The sequence below is a fragment of the Nyctereutes procyonoides genome, unplaced genomic scaffold (assembly GCF_905146905.1).
Source record: "Nyctereutes procyonoides isolate TBG_1078 unplaced genomic scaffold, NYPRO_anot_genome, whole genome shotgun sequence".
Classification (NCBI taxonomy): Eukaryota; Metazoa; Chordata; class Mammalia; order Carnivora; family Canidae; genus Nyctereutes; species Nyctereutes procyonoides.
The window spans coordinates 8,646,203-8,665,464 of record NW_026575147.1 but is presented as its reverse complement, the minus strand read 5'-3'; the positions used below and the strand labels follow the sequence as shown (position 1 = coordinate 8,665,464).

The 19,262-nt window shown below is 53.5% G+C and overlaps 3 protein-coding genes across 8 annotated transcripts; 1 reads left to right on the top strand and 2 right to left on the bottom strand.

The window, feature by feature from the left end:
* The first annotated feature begins 5,459 nt into the window (after positions 1 to 5,459).
* Positions 5,460 to 6,974, top strand: TLX2 (T cell leukemia homeobox 2). Its single transcript, XM_055312144.1, has 3 exons — positions 5,460 to 5,859; positions 6,253 to 6,490; positions 6,659 to 6,974. Exons 1-3 carry the CDS (start codon positions 5,460 to 5,462, stop codon positions 6,873 to 6,875), a joined length of 855 nt encoding a protein of 284 aa, XP_055168119.1. The 3' UTR covers positions 6,876 to 6,974.
* Positions 6,975 to 8,022: 1,048 nt separating this feature from the next.
* On the bottom strand, positions 8,023 to 15,852 carry DQX1 (DEAQ-box RNA dependent ATPase 1). 6 transcript variants are annotated; one of them, XR_008662698.1, is made up of 11 exons: positions 14,863 to 15,852; positions 14,427 to 14,620; positions 13,092 to 14,043; positions 12,902 to 13,001; positions 12,645 to 12,803; positions 12,348 to 12,539; positions 10,688 to 10,807; positions 10,329 to 10,519; positions 9,834 to 10,024; positions 9,076 to 9,415; positions 8,023 to 8,089 (listed from the first exon to the last, which is right to left on the bottom strand). XR_008662698.1 is itself a non-coding variant. In XM_055312224.1 (11 exons), the coding sequence occupies exons 1-11, from the start codon at positions 15,097 to 15,099 to the stop codon at positions 9,259 to 9,261; spliced, it is 2,160 nt and encodes a 719-aa protein (XP_055168199.1). In that variant the 5' UTR covers positions 15,100 to 15,852; the 3' UTR covers positions 8,279 to 9,258. The 6 variants fall into 6 exon arrangements, 5 of the variants coding, with proteins under 5 accessions (XP_055168199.1, XP_055168196.1, XP_055168197.1 ...); XM_055312224.1 differs by lacking the exon at positions 8,023 to 8,089 and having other exon boundaries at positions 8,279 to 9,415; positions 13,092 to 13,325; positions 13,659 to 14,043; XM_055312221.1 differs by lacking the exon at positions 8,023 to 8,089 and having other exon boundaries at positions 8,279 to 9,415; positions 14,863 to 15,118; positions 15,441 to 15,852.
* A 148-nt stretch (positions 15,853 to 16,000) lies between these two features.
* Positions 16,001 to 19,061, bottom strand: AUP1 (AUP1 lipid droplet regulating VLDL assembly factor). Its single transcript, XM_055312227.1, is given in 13 exon segments — positions 16,001 to 16,178; positions 16,288 to 16,406; positions 16,592 to 16,707; positions 16,823 to 16,942; positions 17,075 to 17,177; positions 17,278 to 17,344; positions 17,590 to 17,663; positions 17,759 to 17,831; positions 18,080 to 18,264; positions 18,463 to 18,613; positions 18,693 to 18,830; positions 18,911 to 19,005; positions 19,008 to 19,061. Coding segments are annotated over 13 exon segments (1,317 nt in total). The 5' UTR covers positions 19,047 to 19,061; the 3' UTR covers positions 16,001 to 16,141.
* Between the last annotated feature and the right edge of the window lie 201 nt (positions 19,062 to 19,262).

Here is a 19,262-nt window from a genome sequence, read left to right as displayed (position 1 = left end):
CCGGGGGCGCGATCCTGGAGACCCCGGATGGAATCCCACGTCGGGCTCCCGGTGCATGGAGCCTGCTTCTCCCTCTGCCTGTGTCTCTGCCTCTCTCTCTCTCTGACTATCATGAATAAATAAATAAAATCTTAAAACAAAAAAAAGAAAAAAGAAAGGCAGAGTGGAGGGGAATGACCAGAGGAACAGGAAAAGGGCCAAGGTGTGGATTTGAGAGTAGTGATAAAAGCAGGGCCTAATGGAGCCGGGACTCTAGCCTGAGGGCAATCCGGAGCTAGCTGACTTCTTTGAAGGGAGAACGTTACCCTATGAAAGAAACATTTTTTGCTCATTTGTCTTTGAGTTGTTGGGGGGATAAGCAGCAAGAAGTTATGAGGTTAGTGATTTTTCTTAAAATTTTTTTTTTATTATTTATGATAGTCACAGAGAGAGAGAAAGGCAGAGACACAGGCAGAGGGAGAAGCAGGCTCCATGCACCGGGAGCCCAATGTGGGACTCGATCCTGGGTCTCCAGGATCGCGCCCTGGGCCAAAGGCAGGCGCCAAACCGCTGCGCCACCCAGGGATCCCGGTTAGTGATTTTTTTTAATCAACCCCTTCTCACTACAGCCACTGCTTACCTCCCTGGTCCAAGATACCATCATCTGTCCTCTGGATGATTGATTGCAGTGGCTTCTTGTCTGCTTTCCTTGCTTCCACGTTTCCATATGAATAAAAAAGGATATAAGGAAAGTTTTTTGAGTTGATGGATGTGTTTATTATCTTGATTGTGATGGCTTCATGCGTGTACACATACACTTTTATATACTCCAATTACGTACAGTTTATTGTATGTTTTACCCTAAGAAGCATAAAATTTTAAGATCAGGCATCTTTTCCTTAACCTTCCAGTAGCTTCCCTTTTCAGAATAAAAGCCCAAATCCTTACAATATTTCAAGGTTTTGTGTGGTTCTCCAAGTCACTTAGTCTTTCCAGCCATGCTGGAACCCATACCATTGGTTACGGTATAACACCAAGATATACTTGCATTATCACCAATTGAAATGCTCAGATATCCAAATGGCTCCTTTCTTCCTCCAGGTCTTTACTCTGGGAGGCCTTCTGTGGTCACCTTTTTTTTTTTTCCTTCATAGCATTTGTTATTATTTAGTATATATTGTCTTGTGTTTTACCTGTCTCCCCCACTAGAATATAAGCTTTCTATAGCAAGGATTTTTTTTTTCTGTTGTGTCTGCAGCTCTATCTCCAGTGCCTAGTGCATGGTAGATGTTCAATCAAAATTTTCTGGATGAACAAACAAATGAATGTAGGTGGTAGTGTTGGCCTAGATTGGGTATTATCAGTGGAAATGGAAAGAAAGGGCTGCATATGAAACATTTCAAAGAAAAGCATAGGAGGAAATGAACGAGGAGCTTGGGAGAGGAGCATGTCCTCCAACGTGTTGGACTTTAAGGTGACTGCAGCAAAGGTGGGTGGAGCTGGCCAGAAGGTTAGGACAGAAGACTCTGGAACACAAGTGTCAGAGCCAAGGATGGAGGTCTCAGAGTTTTCTGAGTGGCTATAATAGATGGGACTATTAGAACGGCTAAAACCTTGAACGGACAGGGAAAGCTAAAGTCAGGGCACTGAGAATGCTCAGTCTCCAGTGGAAAAAGCAAAGTCAGTAGAGAAAAAATATAACCATTGACTATGAAAGAAACCAACAGGGATAGTTCAAGAAATAGTTGGTGATCAACAAAGCAAAACATGTCATAGAAGTCTTCAATAATGGACACTGGAGCTCTTTGAAAAAGAGTATAGTGAAGCCAAGTTGTAGTGGGTTAAAAGAATAAATGATGAGGGACGCCTGGCTGGCTCAGTTGGTAGAGCCTGCTACTCTTAATCTTGGGGTTGTGAGTTTGAGCCCCACACTGGGTGTAGATATTACTTTTAAAAAAACATTTTATTTATTTATTCATGAGGGACACAGAGAGAAAATGAGAGAGAGAGAGAGAGAGAGAGAGAGAGGTAGAGACACAGGCAGAGGGAGAAGCAGGCTCCATGCAGGGAGCCCGACCATGGGACTCAATCCCAGGACTCCAGAATCACGCCCTGGGCTAAAAGCAGGCGCTCAACTGCTGAGCCACCCAGGGATCCCTGATATTACTTTTTTTTTAAAAAAAAAGATTTTATTTATTTATTCATGAGAGACACACACACACAGAGGCAGAGACATAGGCAGAGAGAAAAGCAGGCTCCATGCAGGGAGCCCAATGTGGGACTTGATCCCGGGACTCCAGGATTACTCCCTGGGCTGAATGCAGAGGCTTAACCGCTGAGCCACCCAGAGGTCCCTAGATATTACTTTAAAATTAAAAGAATAAATATTCAGGAAGTAGAGGCAGTGGTTGTGCAGAGTACCAGGGAAAGGAAAAGCATAATCTCTCTTGAAGAGTCAGGCAAAGATTTTCATCCAGGTAAAAGAGACCTAAGACAGTTGGGGATAGGAAGTACTAAGCTAATGAGAGGAATGGGGACTGTGTGTGGGAAAGATACTGCACAAAATGCAGGAAGGAAGGGACAGCACAGGAGCACAGGCTGGGAATATGCCTCTTTCTGTGAAGCTGCAAGCTTGAAGTTCTGAAATGTTGAAGAGTTGGGGACCATATGCACACAGGACATGGTGAGACAGATGCAAAGGAACGTGTATGGCATCAGAGAGGTAGAGACCAGAGGAATTCCTAGGGCTGTGGCTGACGGAATTCCATACCCTCTGTTCTTGAAGTAGGGCACTATTTTTTTTTTTTGATTCCCCAGTAGATGTGTATACATTACTGGGTTTGTGACCATTCTCCTCCAAGGGTCAGCTGGGCAATCTCTGGGTGGCAGTGCCATCTATGCTGATCTCAAAAGGCAGGATGAACAGTCAGCAGGTATATAGGTCTGCATGATGCTGCCTCTTCCTCCCTCACTGATTCATTTAAGAAGGACGTATTCAGCCCAATTGGAGACACACTAGTGCCCACCCTTTCCTCAGAGGCCCACTCACTAGAGTGGGGAAAAGAACTGACAGATTCCTAACCCACAGGCCAGTCCCCTTCAGAGTCTTTATTTACTTTGCCCTCTCCCTAGGCTCTCTGTTCTCATTCAGGGGTCCAGCCCAAACTGCCTCTGGAGGTTTTCCCTGAACGGCAGAAGTTTCATGTCCCCAGCACCCCCACCTTTCTCTGCTGAGAAAGGGTGCTTAGGCTTCTGGGAAGGGCTAGGGGAGGTGATAATGTCTGACTTTCCCTCCAAAGATAACAACACAGCTGCCAAATTGGCGGGAGGCCTCCTGCTCCCCTTTCAGAGGGACTGTCAGCAGGGTGGGGAAAGGGCTGGAGAAATTGGATAGTGGAAAAATGGACATGAAATTGGGGGGGGGATGTCACATATCATTGATGCCAGCTGCCTCCCTCCTCCATGGTTCACCCTCTTCAGATTGAGGCCTCTGAGAATACTGAGGGAGGGCCTGGCGCCTTTAGTGGGGAGAGTCCATTTCTTTTCTTTATCTTCCTGCCCAGATGCCCAAATATCATTCCTAGTTCCCTGGAGAGAAAAGACCCCTCACCCTGCCCGAGGCGCAGGGCTGCCGCCCATCTGCTGGGGAGGAAGGAGAGGCAGAGTCTTTCCCAGGAGATCCTGGAGATTCATCTGGAAGACCCGGTGCTCCCAGGAAGACCCATCTACTAGACTTAGAAGGCATTTCGGTTTACACGGGTATCAGGCAGACTGGAGCTGAGCACCAGAGTGGGCTGGGGTCTAGGGGCGAGGGCTGGCACAGCAGGGCGGGGTCCTTTGGCTACCACGTGTCCAAGACAGGCTGAGCGGCTCATCCGTGCCCACCCGCCTCAGAATGGTAGGAACACCCCCCTCCCTGCGCCCAGTCTCACCGGCTCCGAGGCGCCAGGGCCCCCCCGGGGCCGGGGCGGGCCGGGGAAGGTAATGTAATTCCGACCCAGCTAACCCGATTATGGCGGCCTGCACCGGGCCGGGCGGCGGCGGGGGCGGGTCTAAGGCGCAGGGGCCCGCCGGGTCCGGGTCCCATCCCGCGAAGGACGCGGAGTTCACACACTCCCAGCTCCAGGGTCCCCGGCCGGAGGTCACAGGGTCATAGAGCGCCTCCAGTCTTGCCCCACCTCCCATCCCTGACACACTCCAGGCACAGTTTCTGGGGTTTGGGTGGTGAGAAGCGTCTGCGGGAAAATGAGGCGGCTGAGACCGCCGGAGGCTTCATTGAGGACCCACGTGTCGCCGGAGGCGATTTTGTCCTCCCGCCGTTGAGGGGGGAAATGTGTGAGAACTGACTTTCGAGGCGTAGAGTGGAGGCGCAGAGTCCCGCGCTGGTGGCCCCCCGTGGGGAGCGCAACGCCAGCCCCGAGCTCTCATCCGCCTTAGTCTTAGTCTTAGTCTGGGTTGAGCCAGGGCTCCGCGTTCACACCGATTTCAGAAAATCAAAATTCTAAGAAATACAAGTACTGGCGTTCCCGGAAGGAGGAGGTAGGGACCCCGGGGAGAGGCCGGGAGGTGCACCAGGACCGCCGGCCCAGAGTCGGCCCAGAGCCGTTTGTTCCCCGCCCTAGCCCACCAGACGCGCCCTGCTACCCCCTTCCCACACCTGTCCTCTTCCCGGGCCTCCAGCTCGCCGGCGCCGTTCCCAACCGCTTCCCATCGCAGCCAGGAAGCCACAACGAGATTTGGTCTTCGAGGACACTCAGGCAGGGGCCACAACGAATCTGGGAGTCGGCAGGCAGGACCCATCGCGAGGCGAAAAGTGGGGGCTCTGGGAGGAGGCACCTGTGAGGAAGCCGGTGAGGCCGAGGAAGCCCAAAGGCGGAGGCCGGCGAGGATGGAGTTGCTGTGCGCATCTCGCCTGACTCAGCGCGCAGCGGCCCAGGCTCTGGCCCCTCCCGTGCGGAGCCCGGTTTCTAACACCCTTGCCACCTCCCCCCTTACCCCCACCGTCCCCGCCCGCCAGTCGTCCCCGCGTTTGGCGCAAACAGGCGTCTCTTTCCCTTTAACGGGTCCGGCCCCGCCCCTGCCCTACCCCCACCCCCCACTGCCCACCCAGTGCTGATCTGTCAGTCACTGCCCCATCCCCAGCCGGCCAACCCTCTCCACCTCGGACTCGGGCAGAGGCCCCGGCAGCCCAGCGTCCATCTGCGCCTCAGCGACAGCAAGGGCGCTCCTGGGGTCCCCGCCGGTCGCGCTCCCCCGGGATGCGAGTCCCTGCGCCGACGTCCGGCAGAGGCCGGCACGGGCGCGGCTACTCCCCGTGCACAGGGATGAAGCTGTCCCGGGGGCCCCGGCGACCCGCAGCGGCCAGCTCCGCGGGCCCCTGAGGCCGCCGCCCCGAGCGCTCCGCTACTGGGCTCCCAGAGTTGCCTGGGGCGCCCTTCCCAACCGCCAAACCTCCAGTGGTCCTCCTTAGTCCCGGACCCATGGAGCCGGCGGTCCTGGCCTCGCACAACCTCCCGCACCACGAGCCAATCAGCTTTGGCATCGATCAGATCCTGAGCTGCCCGGAACCCCCCGGGAGCGGCCTAGGCCCGGGTCGCCCAGGCCAGGGCCATGGGGAGAGTGCGGCGTTCTCGGGTGGATTTCACGGAACCTCAAGCTACGGTCCCGCGGGTTCGCTGGCCCCGCTACCTGGCAGCTCCGGCATGGGCCCCGGCGGCGTGATCCGCGTCCCGGCGCATCGCCCGATGCCGGTGCCGCCTCCCGCGGGAGGCGCGCCAGCGGTGCCTGGACCCTCGGGCTTGGGCGGAGCCGGGGGCCTAGCGGGACTCACCTTCCCTTGGATGGACAGCGGCCGCCGCTTTGCCAAGGACCGACTCACGGGTGAGGTTGCCCGACCCTCCAGCGTCCTGCCCCACATTGACCCCTTTTCCTCATGTTGATCCTTCTGCTCCAACTCAAGTTCCCCGTACGCTCCCCGCCGGGATCATCCCAGGGGATGCTCCCCCAACATGCATCTCTTGGTCCTGATGCTGAGAGAGGCAATGGGGAGAGAGCTGCCGTCGAGGTCCGCGCCCTCCTTTGCAGTCTACTGTCCACATTGCGGGTAGGGCAGGGTGAAGTTCCGGGGGCCGTCTCTTCCTCACCCAAGGGGTTGGGCCATATCTTCCGAGGCCCTTTCTTGTCGGGAGGCCTTTGCCGATGCGGGGCCGGGCCGAGCTTGGGGCACCTAAAAGGGCCGCCCTGAAAGCCCTGCCCTGTTCTTTCTTCCTTTAGCCGCCCTCTCGCCCTTCTCCGGGACACGCCGCATAGGCCACCCCTACCAAAACCGGACCCCCCCGAAGCGGAAGAAGCCGCGCACGTCCTTCTCCCGCTCGCAGGTGCTGGAGCTGGAGCGGCGCTTCCTGCGCCAGAAGTACTTGGCCTCCGCCGAGAGGGCAGCGCTGGCCAAGGCCCTGCGCATGACCGACGCTCAAGTCAAGACTTGGTTCCAGAACCGGCGCACCAAGTGGCGGTGAGGCTCGGGGCGCGCGAGGGTTCGCGGACGGCGTCGAGGGGTGGCGCGGCGCGGCGCGGGCGGGCGGGCGAGGAACGGCGGGCCGGGCGGGGGACGACGAGGCGCGGGGCGGGCGAGGGCCGGGCGAGGGCCGGCCTCGCTGACCCCGAGTCTCCGCTCGCCCAGGCGCCAGACGGCCGAGGAGCGCGAGGCGGAGCGGCACCGCGCGGGCCGGCTGCTCCTGCACCTGCAGCAGGATGCGCTACCGCGGCCTCTGCGGCCGCCGCTGCCCCCAGACCCGCTCTGCCTGCACAACTCGTCGCTCTTCGCGCTGCAGAACCTGCAGCCCTGGGCCGAGGACAACAAGGTGGCTTCCGTGTCCGGGCTCGCCTCGGTGGTGTGAGCGGCTGCTGCCCGACCGGCCGAGAGCTCTTTAGCGGACCGAGGCGCCACGCGCAGCGCCGGGCCCAGGACCACGGAGCGCGCGGCTGACCACGCCGCGGTTCCGTGGTAGCGCTTGTGAGGAGGAGCCGGCTTTGAGGCTGTCGTCGAGGGTTTCTCGGCCACCGCGGGCCCCCAGGCTGGCGTTGCGAGGTTGCGCCGCGCCTTTAGACGTGGCCTTTCCCGCCATTTCCCACTAAACTGCGGTCGCACGGCGGCTGGAACCTGCGGAGCCGAGGAGGCGGGACTAGCAGTATGGTAGCCAATGAGGTGAGGGGAGGGGGCGGACTGGCCAATGGGAGCTGCTCTCCTGAGGACTCTGGATTCTTCGGAGGGTGGGTTGGAGCCGGGGTTCTGGACCCACAGAGCGGGCTAAAGGTGGTGCTGGGATGGGATGGCGGCAGCTCCCGCTGCCGGGGTCTGCACCAAACGTGGGACGGAAGGAAGACACCAGTGAGAGCGGAATAATGGAAGAGGTGCTGGAGGGCAAGAGTCTGACTGTGACAGGAACCAGAGAGTTATCCACACTGGGCATCTCTTTCTTCAATTGTAAAATAATCGCTAAGGACACCTTTCTGACTTTCAACCTCATGTTGACGTGTGTGTTCAACCCGCTAACTCCTTGAGTCGCACAACGCACTTGGGCGGCAGGCAAGACGGATATTTATACGCCTGATGAAAGAGAGAATCTAGGAACACTAATCTGGCTCTGGTCTCCCCTGGGGACAGAGAGGGGAAAGGGGGAAACAGTGGATAAAATTAATGGGCCCAATGGAGTTAGGGCTAGCAGAATATGGCAAATAACTAGGAATATTTAAGAAGAATCAAAGATAATTCCAAGGTTGGAAATGTAGAGGATCAGGAGATCAATGGTGTTGTGGATAATGAAGGGAAAATTGAAAGATCGGGGCAAGATCACTACAGGCAAAACTGAATGCTAGATCTAAAGAGAATACATTTTGGAAAAGTGCTTTCGGGGGAGGTTGGTTGACATCTGTATAGAAGTGGAGATAGAGGGCATCCCTGGGTGGCTCAGCGGTTTGGTGCCTGCCTTTGGTCCAGGGTGTGATCCTGGAGTCCCGTATCAAATCCCGTATCAGGTCCCGTATGGGGCTCCTGGCATGGAGCCTGCTTTTCCCTCTGTCTGTGTCTCTGCCTTTCTTTCTCTCTGTGTCTCTATGAATAAATAAATAGATAAAATCTTTAAAAAAAAAGTGTAGATGGAATGATGAGAACAGATAGACTCTCCAAGGAAAGAAACTCTGAGAAGGAAAGCAGCATTCTAAGGATTAAATCTTTCTTTCCACCAATTTCTTTTTTTTTTCTTTTAAGATTTTATTTATTTACTCATGAGACACACACACACACACACACAGGCAGAGACACAGGCAGAGGAAGAAGCAGGCTCCATGTAGGGAGCCCGACATGGGACTGGATCCTGGGTCTTCAGGATCAGCCTGATGTGGGACTCCACCACAGGACCCTGGGATCACTACAGGACCTGAAGGCAGACACTCAGCTGCTGAGCCACCCAGGTGCCCCCAAAATTAGTATTTTAAAGGAAGAAAAGGGAAAGGAGTACCCAGCTGGAAAGAAAGGAAAGCATGATGTCCCCAAGGTTATTAGAAAAGCTTCAGCATGCTGGTGGGCCAGGGGCTGCTGGGAAGCTTGTTGGTGGAAAGTTGAGAGTTTGGGGATGGCTGCAATAGCCTTGAGGTTTAAGGAGTGGATCTAAGTTGTATGTGGGGGAAAAAAGGGAAGATTTTGTCTGATTTCTTATAGCATTCTCATTCTTCCTCCTCCGTTGGCGGGAGTAAGATAGAGGGAAGTGATCTTTGGGCAGGGTCAGAGACCAACTATAGTCAAACTACACATTTTTCTGGGTTAGTGTCACCTAGGTTAGTCATACTGCAAAGGCTCGACCACAGATGGGAACCAGGCAAGAGCGTTTTGCTAGAGGAGCTGGTAGATACTGTGTCATGTCTAATTCCTGGATGTTGTATATGCTGCTGCAGAACCAAACTCAAATTTGGCACCATAGGGAAAGACCTTTTATAAATCAAAACGAAGCACACAGAGTCGGGTTTGGTATGAGCTGGGGGTTTAGGGGGCATATCAGTCATTCTCTAATAAATAGAACAAGGCTAAGGAAAGGGTACAACCTTATGTATCCTGTGGCTTATCCAATTTCCTCTATTTTCAGTCCACCATTTCTTGAGACTCAGGTTCCAGGATTTACATTGGATCCTAACCTTTGGCCTTCTAAATCTGGCTGGCTGCCTTGGTGCTAGCCTGAGGGAGGATCTAATGCCTTGAGATGAGCTCAGTTCCATTCCTTAGGCAGGTCACTGCAGGACACAGGCATCTCCAAACTCTTGGGTGGAGGGTGATTCACTCTCTATTGAAGAATCTGTCATTTCTTCTCTCAGCTCATTCAAGAGGTCTCTGCTCTCACTGGGAGGCAAGTTACTCAGGAAGTAGGGAGGGGCCAACTCTACCAGCCTGACAGAGAGAGTCACAGTTAGATGATTTCTGCATCCTCTCTTATAATGCAGATTTTTAAATTTTTTTAAAAATTTTTATGATAGTCACACAGAGAGAGAGAGAGAGAGGCAGAGACACAGGCAGAGGGAGAAGCAGGCTCCATGCACGGGGAGCCCGACGTGGGATTCAATCCCGGGTCTCCGGGATCGCGCCCTGGGCCAAAGGCAGGCGCTAAACCGCTGTGCCACCCAGGGAGCCTAATGCAGATTTTTAAACTTCTTCCCATCCCTTCCACAAAACCTGTCCCCTCAAATCACTTGTCACTACAAAGCACTAAGATAATCCTCTTCTCCTCAAGGCTCTCTAACTCCCCATCTATAATTATAGCCCCAAGAGGAGGAATGGGCAGTCTAAGAGGGGGTGTCAGGGAACTCACATCTGTGGTTGAATCTCAGAAACAATGGAAAGGCAGTTGTCTTTGGAAATGGAGAAACTGTGGTAAAGCACCCAGGGCGGAGATCTGGCCGGAGACCTGCGGCTTCGGTAGCAGCAGTACGGGGAGAGCTGGGCCACATGCTTATGTGTCAGGAGCAGGTAATTTCCAGTTCCATCTGTGTCTCGGGCCACCTCATTGAAAAATATAGTGAAAGAGTAAGTAAAGGAGAAGAGAAAGATAGTAGAAAAGAGAAAAAGGGATCTGAGAAAGAATTAGGAAGGGTGGTGTGAGTATTAAAAGTAAAGAATCATCTCTAGGTTAGAACCCCTATCATTTGGCCTGCACCCCAACACCTCAAAGGAAAAGTTTCTTCTGGTTCTAAAAAAATCCTTTGAAGGATCACCTTGGACCATAATTTCAGAGGTGGCATATCAATTTTTGATCCTTCTGCTTTCTGCTCCTTTTATGACCTTCACCCCAACTCTTTCCCCTAACCTTAAGGAAGTATCCTGACACCAGTGCTTTCTGAAGGTCTCTGCGATTCTGCTCAGAGCCAAAGGCTGGCTGGGACAAGGGAAGCTCAATTTGTTGCATGAGTTCTAGGAGTTCGCCTCGAAGTTTCTGGGCTTGGCACAGTGCTGCCCAGTTTAACCCCCGAGCCTGGCACCAAGCCTCTTCTGCTCCACCTAAAAGAGGAAAGGGAACAGCTGCAGCTACAGAGAGACCTCCAAGAGAACTCAGTCCTTAGCCAAAGGGACTCCTCCTGGGCATAGAGATCTGCCAGCTGGTTGCACACTATTTCCCCTCTTTGAAAATCTGGGATTTTATAAGAAGATGCAGAGTGGGTTACTCACTCTGTATAAAGGCTTCATACACCTGAATCAGAGAACTGTGGTCGCCATCTGCGTGTTCCAGGGCCCGACGCAAGGCAGCTTCTTCTGCAGAGAGTGGAGGATGGGTAAATCCAGGAGCAGCTGGAAGCAGAAGAGAGGAAGGTCATTTTGGGGAATGAGAAATGATAGCAGTACAGAAGAGAGGGTGAAAAGGCAGGAAGTGTCACTCTGGGAAATTTATTCAAAAGCCATGGATAACTTCTAGGTGCTTTGCACTTTATTAGACTTTGAAGATAAATAAATGAAAGATAGTCTCTGCCCTCAAGTAGCTTAGAGTCTGGTGGGAGACATAAGCAAACTTGATCAGCACAACAGGTGTGTGGGCCAATATTTGAAGTTTTATTAGGAATTACTTCTCAGTAGAGAAGGGGCAGGGAGAATCTGAACTGTGGACATGGCAAGGAACAAAAATTAGTAGCATAGCCTGTTTGGAGAACTGCAAGCATGTAGTAAGGCTGGATGTGTTGTGCCAAGGAGTTCACATTCTGTCTAGAAGATAAAGGATAGCTGTTGAAGAAAGAGAGTCCAAATGTTTAAAGAAGCTTACTTGACAAGTTAGGAGGCTAAAGGAATCCAGGGTGAGTGGTGGTGAGGGTCTAACGTTGGCATGGAGAGCAAGTATGGAAACAAACAGATGAATTAAAAAAACATTTAGGAGATAAAAGAAAGAACCTGGAGAAAGATCAGTCTAGAATGATGGTAGTGGAGCTGCAGAGACGATTGTATGATTTTGTGATGGTGGTAAGGAAATAGTTTAAGCAAGTGCTTGAGTTCTGTTCTGGACTGGGGTCCTGAAGACAATTCTGATAATGTCCATCAGGAATCAGATATATAAATCTAAGATTCAGAAGAATGGTATTGGCAAGGGATACAAGGCTTGGAAATTTTAAGTGTAAAGATGGTACTTGAGGCTATGGGTGGGTGTGCATGAATTTGCTCAGAAAGTTCAAGGAATGAGAAGTCAAAAGGGGCAAGGATGGAACTCAGAGGTCTGATTTACAGTGGATGAGTGGAGGACACAGTGCCAGGCGAGAGATGAAGAGAACAGAAGAACAGCCAGGGAAGTGGGATGAAAACCTGGAGGAGGGAGTCAGAGAGGTTTAGGGAGGGGATGGTTTCAAGGTGGGAGTGGTTGGCATTTTCAAGTGTCAGAAGGTCATAAAGAATAAGGACTCAGAAGTGTTCAGCAGGTTCAGCCTTGGGTCTATTGGTCCGGTAGGTCAGTCGGTCAGGGTGGGCATAATGGTGGGGGGAGGTCACTACGGAGCTGGGAGATTTGTCAGTGTTGTTGCGGGCCCGAGGCTGGTAAGGAGTGGGTGGGAACACACTGGACAGACTGGGATAGAGGTGATTCTGTCGAGCTGTAGGGGAGTAGAGGGGTGGAGGGAGAGGGCTGTAGAGCTTTAGTAATAACAGGAGAGATTTGGGCATGTTGGAGGCAAGAACCGGCGTTGGGAAAAGGCTATCAGGACAGGAGAGGGGTAACAGCGTAAAGCTGTTTTTTGGGGAACTGTAAGGGCTCTTTAGGGAAAGAGCTAGCCTTTGGAGGCCAGAACACCTGAAAGGGCTGGGAAGGACTGAAGTAGCCACATGTAGATACAGAGAGAGGAGTGATTAATACCAGTGAGCATGGCGGCAAGGGTGAGCATCTCATCCACACAGTCAAACTCGCAGGAGGCCAGCAGGGCTTTGGCCAACTCAGGGGGCAGGGGGAACTCTGATAGGATGACTCCCAGGTCTGACAGGTTCCCATCATCATCCAGAGCTGCCAGATAGTCTAAGTCTTCCAGGGCCTGCATCAGTGCTTCTGGAGCTGGTGAGGAAATAGAGCTGCTAGGACAGGAAATAGAGCTGCTAGGACAGGAAGTCTCAGAGACTGGAGGTCAGGAGGCAGGACTTGGGCAGGACAGGGGCTCACCAGGGCGGTCCAAGAAGTGACACTCCCCTGGCTCTGCAATCTGTCTCCTCTTTAAAAGTAACACCATGGTGCTCAGATTCTCTTCACATACCCTGGGTGGGGGCAGTGGGGGTGCCTCTAGTTCTAGGAAGGACTCAGGATATAGGCAGATGCAGGACCCTGAGGGGAGAAAGAGCTGAGAAAGATCTTGTAGATTTCTTAGGGTTTGCGTGTGGTGACTCTTCCTGTTTGATCTCAGTAAGGCCAAATGCTCTTACCTGGTGGGATTCCTCTTGCCCGTAGTCTTCTTGCCTCTCCCTGACACCTGCTGATTGGTCTCAACACTTGGGATTCTGCTCGGATCTGAGGATTGTACACCTGTCACCACCCCCCAACCAAGGCCAAGACAGATCAGAGTGGGCCACTTCTATCTTTAGCCCACTTATCCCCCCCATCTCTCTCACTCACACTTCGAAGCTCCAGTCCTGAGTCAATGACATGTCGGATAGAAGGGAGGGAGAAGGAGAAGTCAGCCAGCCAGTGAGTGACCACGACCTTTCGGGCACCCAAGTCTATGTCCTCGTATGCAGCCTGAACAGCTGGACCATGTCCTGGGTGAAGGGGCAGCACTCGTGGTGGAGGCCCTCTGAGAGCCAAGGGCTCCACCTCTCTGGACAAGGATTCACAGCACTGCAAAATTTCCTGAAGAGAGGGGTGGGGCATTATGGCAATTCTCACCTTTTTTTGGTGACAAACCCCTTTGAAAAACTGATGAGAGCTAGGGCTTTTCACTCTGAAAAAATGCACATACTCCCATAAAGTTATTATAATTTCAGGAATTGACTGAGCCACAGTCTCTGCATTAGATGGATTCAAAAAAGGGTAGACCTCTTTACCCTGAAATCTTTGAGTTTTTCCTAAGGATTCCAGCATAGTAAATACTACAACTCCAATGTTCTGAACAAGCATTGCTCCAACTCCCCCAGGAAAGGAAGGTGGAATACATGAGAACCTCCTTCTGCAGCCCATTTTTACCTCCTCACTGGGCAGGTATACTAGCACATCTCCTGGAGCCTCCTTCGCACACAATTCAAGCACAGCTTGGCAGGCAGCTTCCACTCGATCAGTAGGGACAATGTCCCTGTATACAGGAGTGGGACATGCGCCAGGCCCTCTGGGTACATGCACGATAGTTGGATTGCCCCAGAAGGCTTGGAGCTTAGGTTCAAGGGCAGGGTCAGTAACCACAACCACTCTGGAGTCTCCTGGAAGATTTCCCAGCTTGGCATTTCGCAGTAGCCCCTGGAGCAGATCTGAGGCCACTGACCGCTCTTGAGCCTCATCCAGGACCAGCACACCCCAGGCTCCAGTGCCCCGGGTTGAGGCCACCTCCTGTAGAAGCAGCCTGTCCCAGCAAAACCTGTTGACATTGGCAGTGGGTAGAGGAGTCAGTGTGGACACTGAACATCTCTAGAAGTCCAGGGGAACATCTTCTCATAGGGCCTAGATTTTAGATTTTTCTGATTTGGGGTCAGAAAAAGACTGTGAACCCATATTGAGACCCACGACCTTAATGATGACACTTTTTCACAAGCTATACTCCAGCTGGGAAAGTGAGACTCATGATGAGGGTGGGGTGGACTATCTAAGGTCCCTGGCTGGGTTTAAGGGCTTAATTCAGCCTGTGTCATGTGTGATCTAAAGCTGGGCTGAGGGAGGGTTTGGTGAGATGTCAGAGGACTGGGCTTGTTTTCTATTGGGTAAGGGAAATTAGACTTGGGTCAGGCCTGCAAGAGGCCTCACCTGAGCAGGGTGTCTGGCCCAGTGCAGTCCTCCTGGGGAATGCTATATCCAACCTCTTGACCCAGGGTTAGGTCCATCTCATCAGCAACCCGCACGGCCAGGCTCAGGGCTGCCAGAGGGTAGGGCTGAGTGACAGTTACTCGGCCTTCCTTGAACCCCCTGGCCAGTGCAAACTCTGCACACCACTGAGGAATCTGGGATAGGAATAGGAAAGGACAGTCAGCGAGATGCAGGACTTCAGTCAGAAGTGCAGGGGGAGCTGTGGCCATTCTCATGTGGGGAGTCCCCTGGTCCTTCACCAGCCACCCTGGGGTCAGTCTAACCGGTCACCCTTTGACCACTCCCCTATAACCCCATGCAGCCCAATCCCCACCTTGCCCTTGGAAGGACCAGTTCTCTGGTCCCTCCCTTTGTCTACTCCCAGAATCTCCCCCACCTGGGTGCTCTTGCCAGAACCAGGCTCTCCAGACACCAGCACCACTCCACTGGGGCTACTCTCCAATTGCTCCAAGAAGATAAAGCGAGCAGCCCAGATGGGTAAGGCTCGGCGCTGTTCAAGCAGCTTGTAGTAGCGGGAAGAGAAGGGGAGCCCATCAAAGGGGTTCACAGCCAATTCAGACTCCCCGGGGCTTGGGCCAGACTCCTCTGCCAGCCCAAGAAGCTGAGAGGCCATGGTAGCTGACTGGCAGTACCTACAGAAGGCAGGGCAGTGATTAAGGCCTCGTATTAAATGACTGACACCAACTTCCCACCCTCAATCCCTAACTTGTACCCTCAGGTGGTAATGCGCTGGGGTCCATCCTTCCCAGCATTTCTTGGCTGCAGGAAACAGTGGAGACATGAATCTGAAGGTAAGGGACTATCAAAAGTGGACTATTAACCTGTAGTCAGGTAGTAAAAATCCAATGGCTAACACAGGGGGCATCTGGGGCAGCAGGAATTACGGTAACCCATGGAAAGGTCCCGAGGGGAAAAGGATAAAAAGATAAAGACTACGAGGAAAGCAGCAGGAACCTGAGAGCAGGGCCACACGGATCCTGGAGTCAAACCTGCTTGCAGCTCTGAGACGTGTCAGGATGGCAGCCAGGTCCAGACCTATCCAGCCAGTCACCACGGACCCAGACACACCCAGACCCAAGAAAAGTACAAAGGTAAATTCCGGCTCCACCCCTCCACTACGGGCCTTGGCTGAAACAGGAATTCTCAAGACTGGTTTGGGGGTGGGGCCATTCGCTCCACCTTATTTAATCGGCCAGAAGCCTATGGAAAACAGGTTCCAGACATCCCAAGGAGCATGTGTACTCTACACACAAAGTACATAGCGCTTGTTAGTGAAAGGCATTTTGGGACTTGTAGTTTTGCAGCTGTTTCTTCAACAAAGCTGGGCTGAACACTGGTGCCGCTGGTCTTCGGTTCAGTTACACTTCCATGATATCACTTATCTCTTGACACGAAGGCATGATTTCAACCACTTCTCACAAACCCACAAGGAGGCTCCCAACCCTGTTCCCCCCATCCAAGGGAAAAGGAACCTGCTCGGTGGGTTTTTGAGACCCAGAGAGGGAACAGAGACCTTGAGTGAAAACCCTGAATTTAATGTGATTTTGGGGGGAGCCCCATCCCTCCCTTTTTACCACCCACCCTTCCAGCCAGTTGTAAGTGGGGTGAGGGCTGCCCCCAGTCTCCGTCCTGCGGCTCTGGGTGCCATCCTGTGCTCAGTCAGCCTCCTGGGCCTGTCTCTCTCTGAATCTCCTGTGAGACATAGGAAGAAGACGGTGTATGGGCTTTGCCCTATTAGCCCTTTAATTAGCTCTCTTCTCCAGCCTGCCCCTTCCTACCCACTGTCCTCTAGGCCCCTCACCTTCTTGCATATTCATAGAGTGCCTGCTTTCGCTCCTGTAGGCTCTCCTGCCGGGCCCAAGAGGACTTGGCAAATGTGAGGGCTGTGGGCTGAGGGGTCACCGGGCCAGAGCTGGGGAACTGAGGTGATCACAATGTCAGAGGGCTTGCGAAGTCATCATCATTAAACACGCATCGAATGCCTACTTTGCAAGAGAGGCACTGTGCTAGGGTCTCAGGATCAAAAAAGAGACATCAAGAATAGGGAGTATGCAGACTGCCCATCCCAGCACTAGTCCTAGACCTAACCATTTCCTCTGTCTCACCTTGGGGGCGGAGACTGTGGGAAGGGACTGGGTCCCTTCAGTGATATCTTCAGGCATGAACGCTACAGCTCCCTCAAGCAGATTAGTGATGGTCAAGTCTACACAGCCAGTTCTGGCTGGGGAAAAGGGAAGAGAGAAGAACGGAGTCTGTTTCCCTGCTCACCTTCTCCCCTCACCACCCACTTTTCCTCTCTGTGCCTGTCTCCTGTGTGAGGCTACCCTTTCCCATACCCAGGTCTCTCTGGATGACGCCCAGTGGCACATGGGGTAAAACCTCCTTGACTCTCTGAGCCAGAGCTGCCAGCTGCACATCAGGAGAAGGGCCAGGGGAGGGAGGGAAAGAAGACTGGGCTGCAAAAAAGAAATCCGAAACATGGTGAGTGGAGAACTGGGAGGAAGGAGAAGCTGACTAGCACAGGAATAGGAAGGGAATCACAATAGGCTGAGAAAACCCAAAAAACTTTGTGTACAGAGACCACATACCTGACTGAGGGCGCAACCTGGGGTGTCTTTGTCGTTTCATGTGCTCTGCTTTGTCTGCTGGAGTGAGTCGTGTCCCTGTCTGGCCTAATTCTTTGGCCACCAGCTAGGGAGAATTAGAAGGTTGGAACTGTCAAGGTCTCAAGACTTCCTCCTCCTACCCTTAAGGAAAAAACCCACCTCACCCTGCCTGTGTACCCTACCACCTGTTGTACACGGACAGCAAACTCCTCATTCCCCTCTCCAAGCTGGCGATGAACAGGCGGGAGCCACCTGAAAAAAAAGAAATTCCAGGACCATGTTGAGTGTGCCTGGGTTAGAGGCTTTCACCCTCTCCCCCACTTTGATACTTATTCATGGAACAGTTGTGATCACAGTGGGGAGATAGTAAACACTTTGTATAGCTTCTGTTATAGAACCGTGATACTAAAAGATCTACAAATGAACAGGGAAGAGGCAACTTCCCTGACCCTGAGGTGAGTTCCTCCCAGGCACCAAAAAGTAAAGGCAGTTAATACCTTACTTGATACACCGTGAAAGGGACGAAGAGTGACCACAGCAGTTCTGAGACCCAGGAGGCATCGGACACCGTCTAGAGGGAGGGCATGAAGTGAGGTCTAAGCCTAGGCCAGCAGTGAGAAACTTACCCTCCAAGCCCCAGAGATTCCCTGTTCAACACACACTCACCACAGAGACTAGGGGTCTCTGGACTCGCAGGGTAAGAGGTTGTACCACATCCTGAATAGAAAATGGCCAGGAACTGGAAGACGGAAGAGACAGTAGGATGGGATTCTAGCCAGCCTGTCAGCACCTGACTCAGAACAGAAAACTGTTAAACTGCACGAGGAGGTAAATAAAGAATAAAGAGATATAAGGGGTAAAGAACTAAGAGCAAACAGAAAAGATATCAACTAGGACGGAGAAAGTAGGGCTGAAAATTGTGAAAAATCAAGGGCCCCCAAGCCTGACCACCTACCCAGCTGGAGACCGATACCTGTGCTCACCCACCTGAAGCGCAGGAGCCCCTCCCGGCCATTGGTGGCCTCTTCCTCAGGGAATAGCAGCAGAGGGGTGGGGGGAAGCCTCGTGGAAGCACAGAATCTCTTGAGTGACTCCACCAACTCCCCCCGCCCATCCATCTCCATGAAGCCCCGAGACCAGCACACAAAACTTGGGGGACTATTGAGTAGAGGCTGGGAATCGAGAAGAGAGAAAGCAAGAAAAGAATATTGGGAAGTGAGAAAAACTGACATCTATGGTACAGAAGCGGGATTAGGGGTAAGCCTCAGTATTTCGTGGTCCCCAAGGGAAACCCGGGCGGGCTAAGGGGAGCCTCCAGCTGGGCCCCAGGGAACCGCCCCGTAGAGCTCTCGGCTTTGTCCCCCACTCACGGTGCTACAGCTGGTGAGCAAGTTGACTATGTTATGGTCGAAAGGTGTCACGTGGTTGGAAATGAGGACCCTGACGCGGTGATCCCGGAGTCCGGAGTTCTCCTGCCGGGCCACGAGCCCCAGCACCGCACACATGGTCCGCACCACGAACCTGGGGACGCGGGCGGTGGTGACTCCACGGCCTCCGGCCGGGCCCAGCCCAGACCTTCCCGGGACCCCCAGGTCGTTACCTGCGAAGGACACTGTCCGGTAGAGCGCAGCTGACCAGGAAGACGTGGATCCCAAGAAAGAGGCGCAGGACAAGGAGGCAGAACCCGACGGGAGCATAGAGCAGCAGCGCGAGGAGCAGGAAGCCGTCACCCGGGAGCCTGGGGGCGAAAGGCGGGGTGATCGGGCGCCGGAGGCCGAGTGGACGCGGGAGCCGGCCTCTTTCCGCCAGGGCTCTTACCGGTGAGAGTCAAAGAGCCGCTCCGGCCCCAGCGCCGGGGAAGGATCCATCGCGGGTGCTTTAGAGCTCTCCGGACGCCGCCGCCATCTTCGCGCCCGGCCGCAGGGGCTCCTGGGAAGGCGGAGTCTTCGGGCATCCGCCCAGGGTGCGGGCACTCGAAATCTTGAAGCGCCCCGGAAGGGCTAGCGGTCCCAGCATGCCTCGCGGGCCCTTGGGCCACCTAGGAACTCGCGTCCCGCGGGGACCACAATTCCCGGCATTCATGGGGCGGGGGCGGAGTCGGCCTCCCGGAATCCTGGGTCCCGGCATGCACTTCTGGAGGACTTCAGGTACCGGCGTGCCCCGCGTCCCT

Bases quoted from the DNA above. Each gene is read 5' to 3' on its own strand.
- TLX2 (XM_055312144.1), top strand. From the start codon at position 5,460: ATGGAGCCGGCGGTCCTGGCCTCGCACAACCTCCCGCACCACGAGCCA. The intron at 5,860-6,252 runs GTGAGGTTGCCC...TTCTTCCTTTAG, and splicing joins TGCCAAGGACCGACTCACGG to CCGCCCTCTCGCCCTTCTCC. The intron at 6,491-6,658 runs GTGAGGCTCGGG...CCGCTCGCCCAG, and splicing joins AACCGGCGCACCAAGTGGCG to GCGCCAGACGGCCGAGGAGC.
- DQX1 (XM_055312221.1), bottom strand. From the start codon at position 15,099: ATGGCCTCTCAGCTTCTTGGGCTGGCAGAGGAGTCTGGCCCAAGCCCC. The intron at 13,002-13,091 runs GTGAGTGAGAGA...GGGTGGTGACAG, and splicing joins CAGGACTGGAGCTTCGAAGT to GTGTACAATCCTCAGATCCG. The intron at 10,025-10,328 runs GTTAGGGGAAAG...TTTTTCAATGAG, and splicing joins TGTCAGGATACTTCCTTAAG to GTGGCCCGAGACACAGATGG.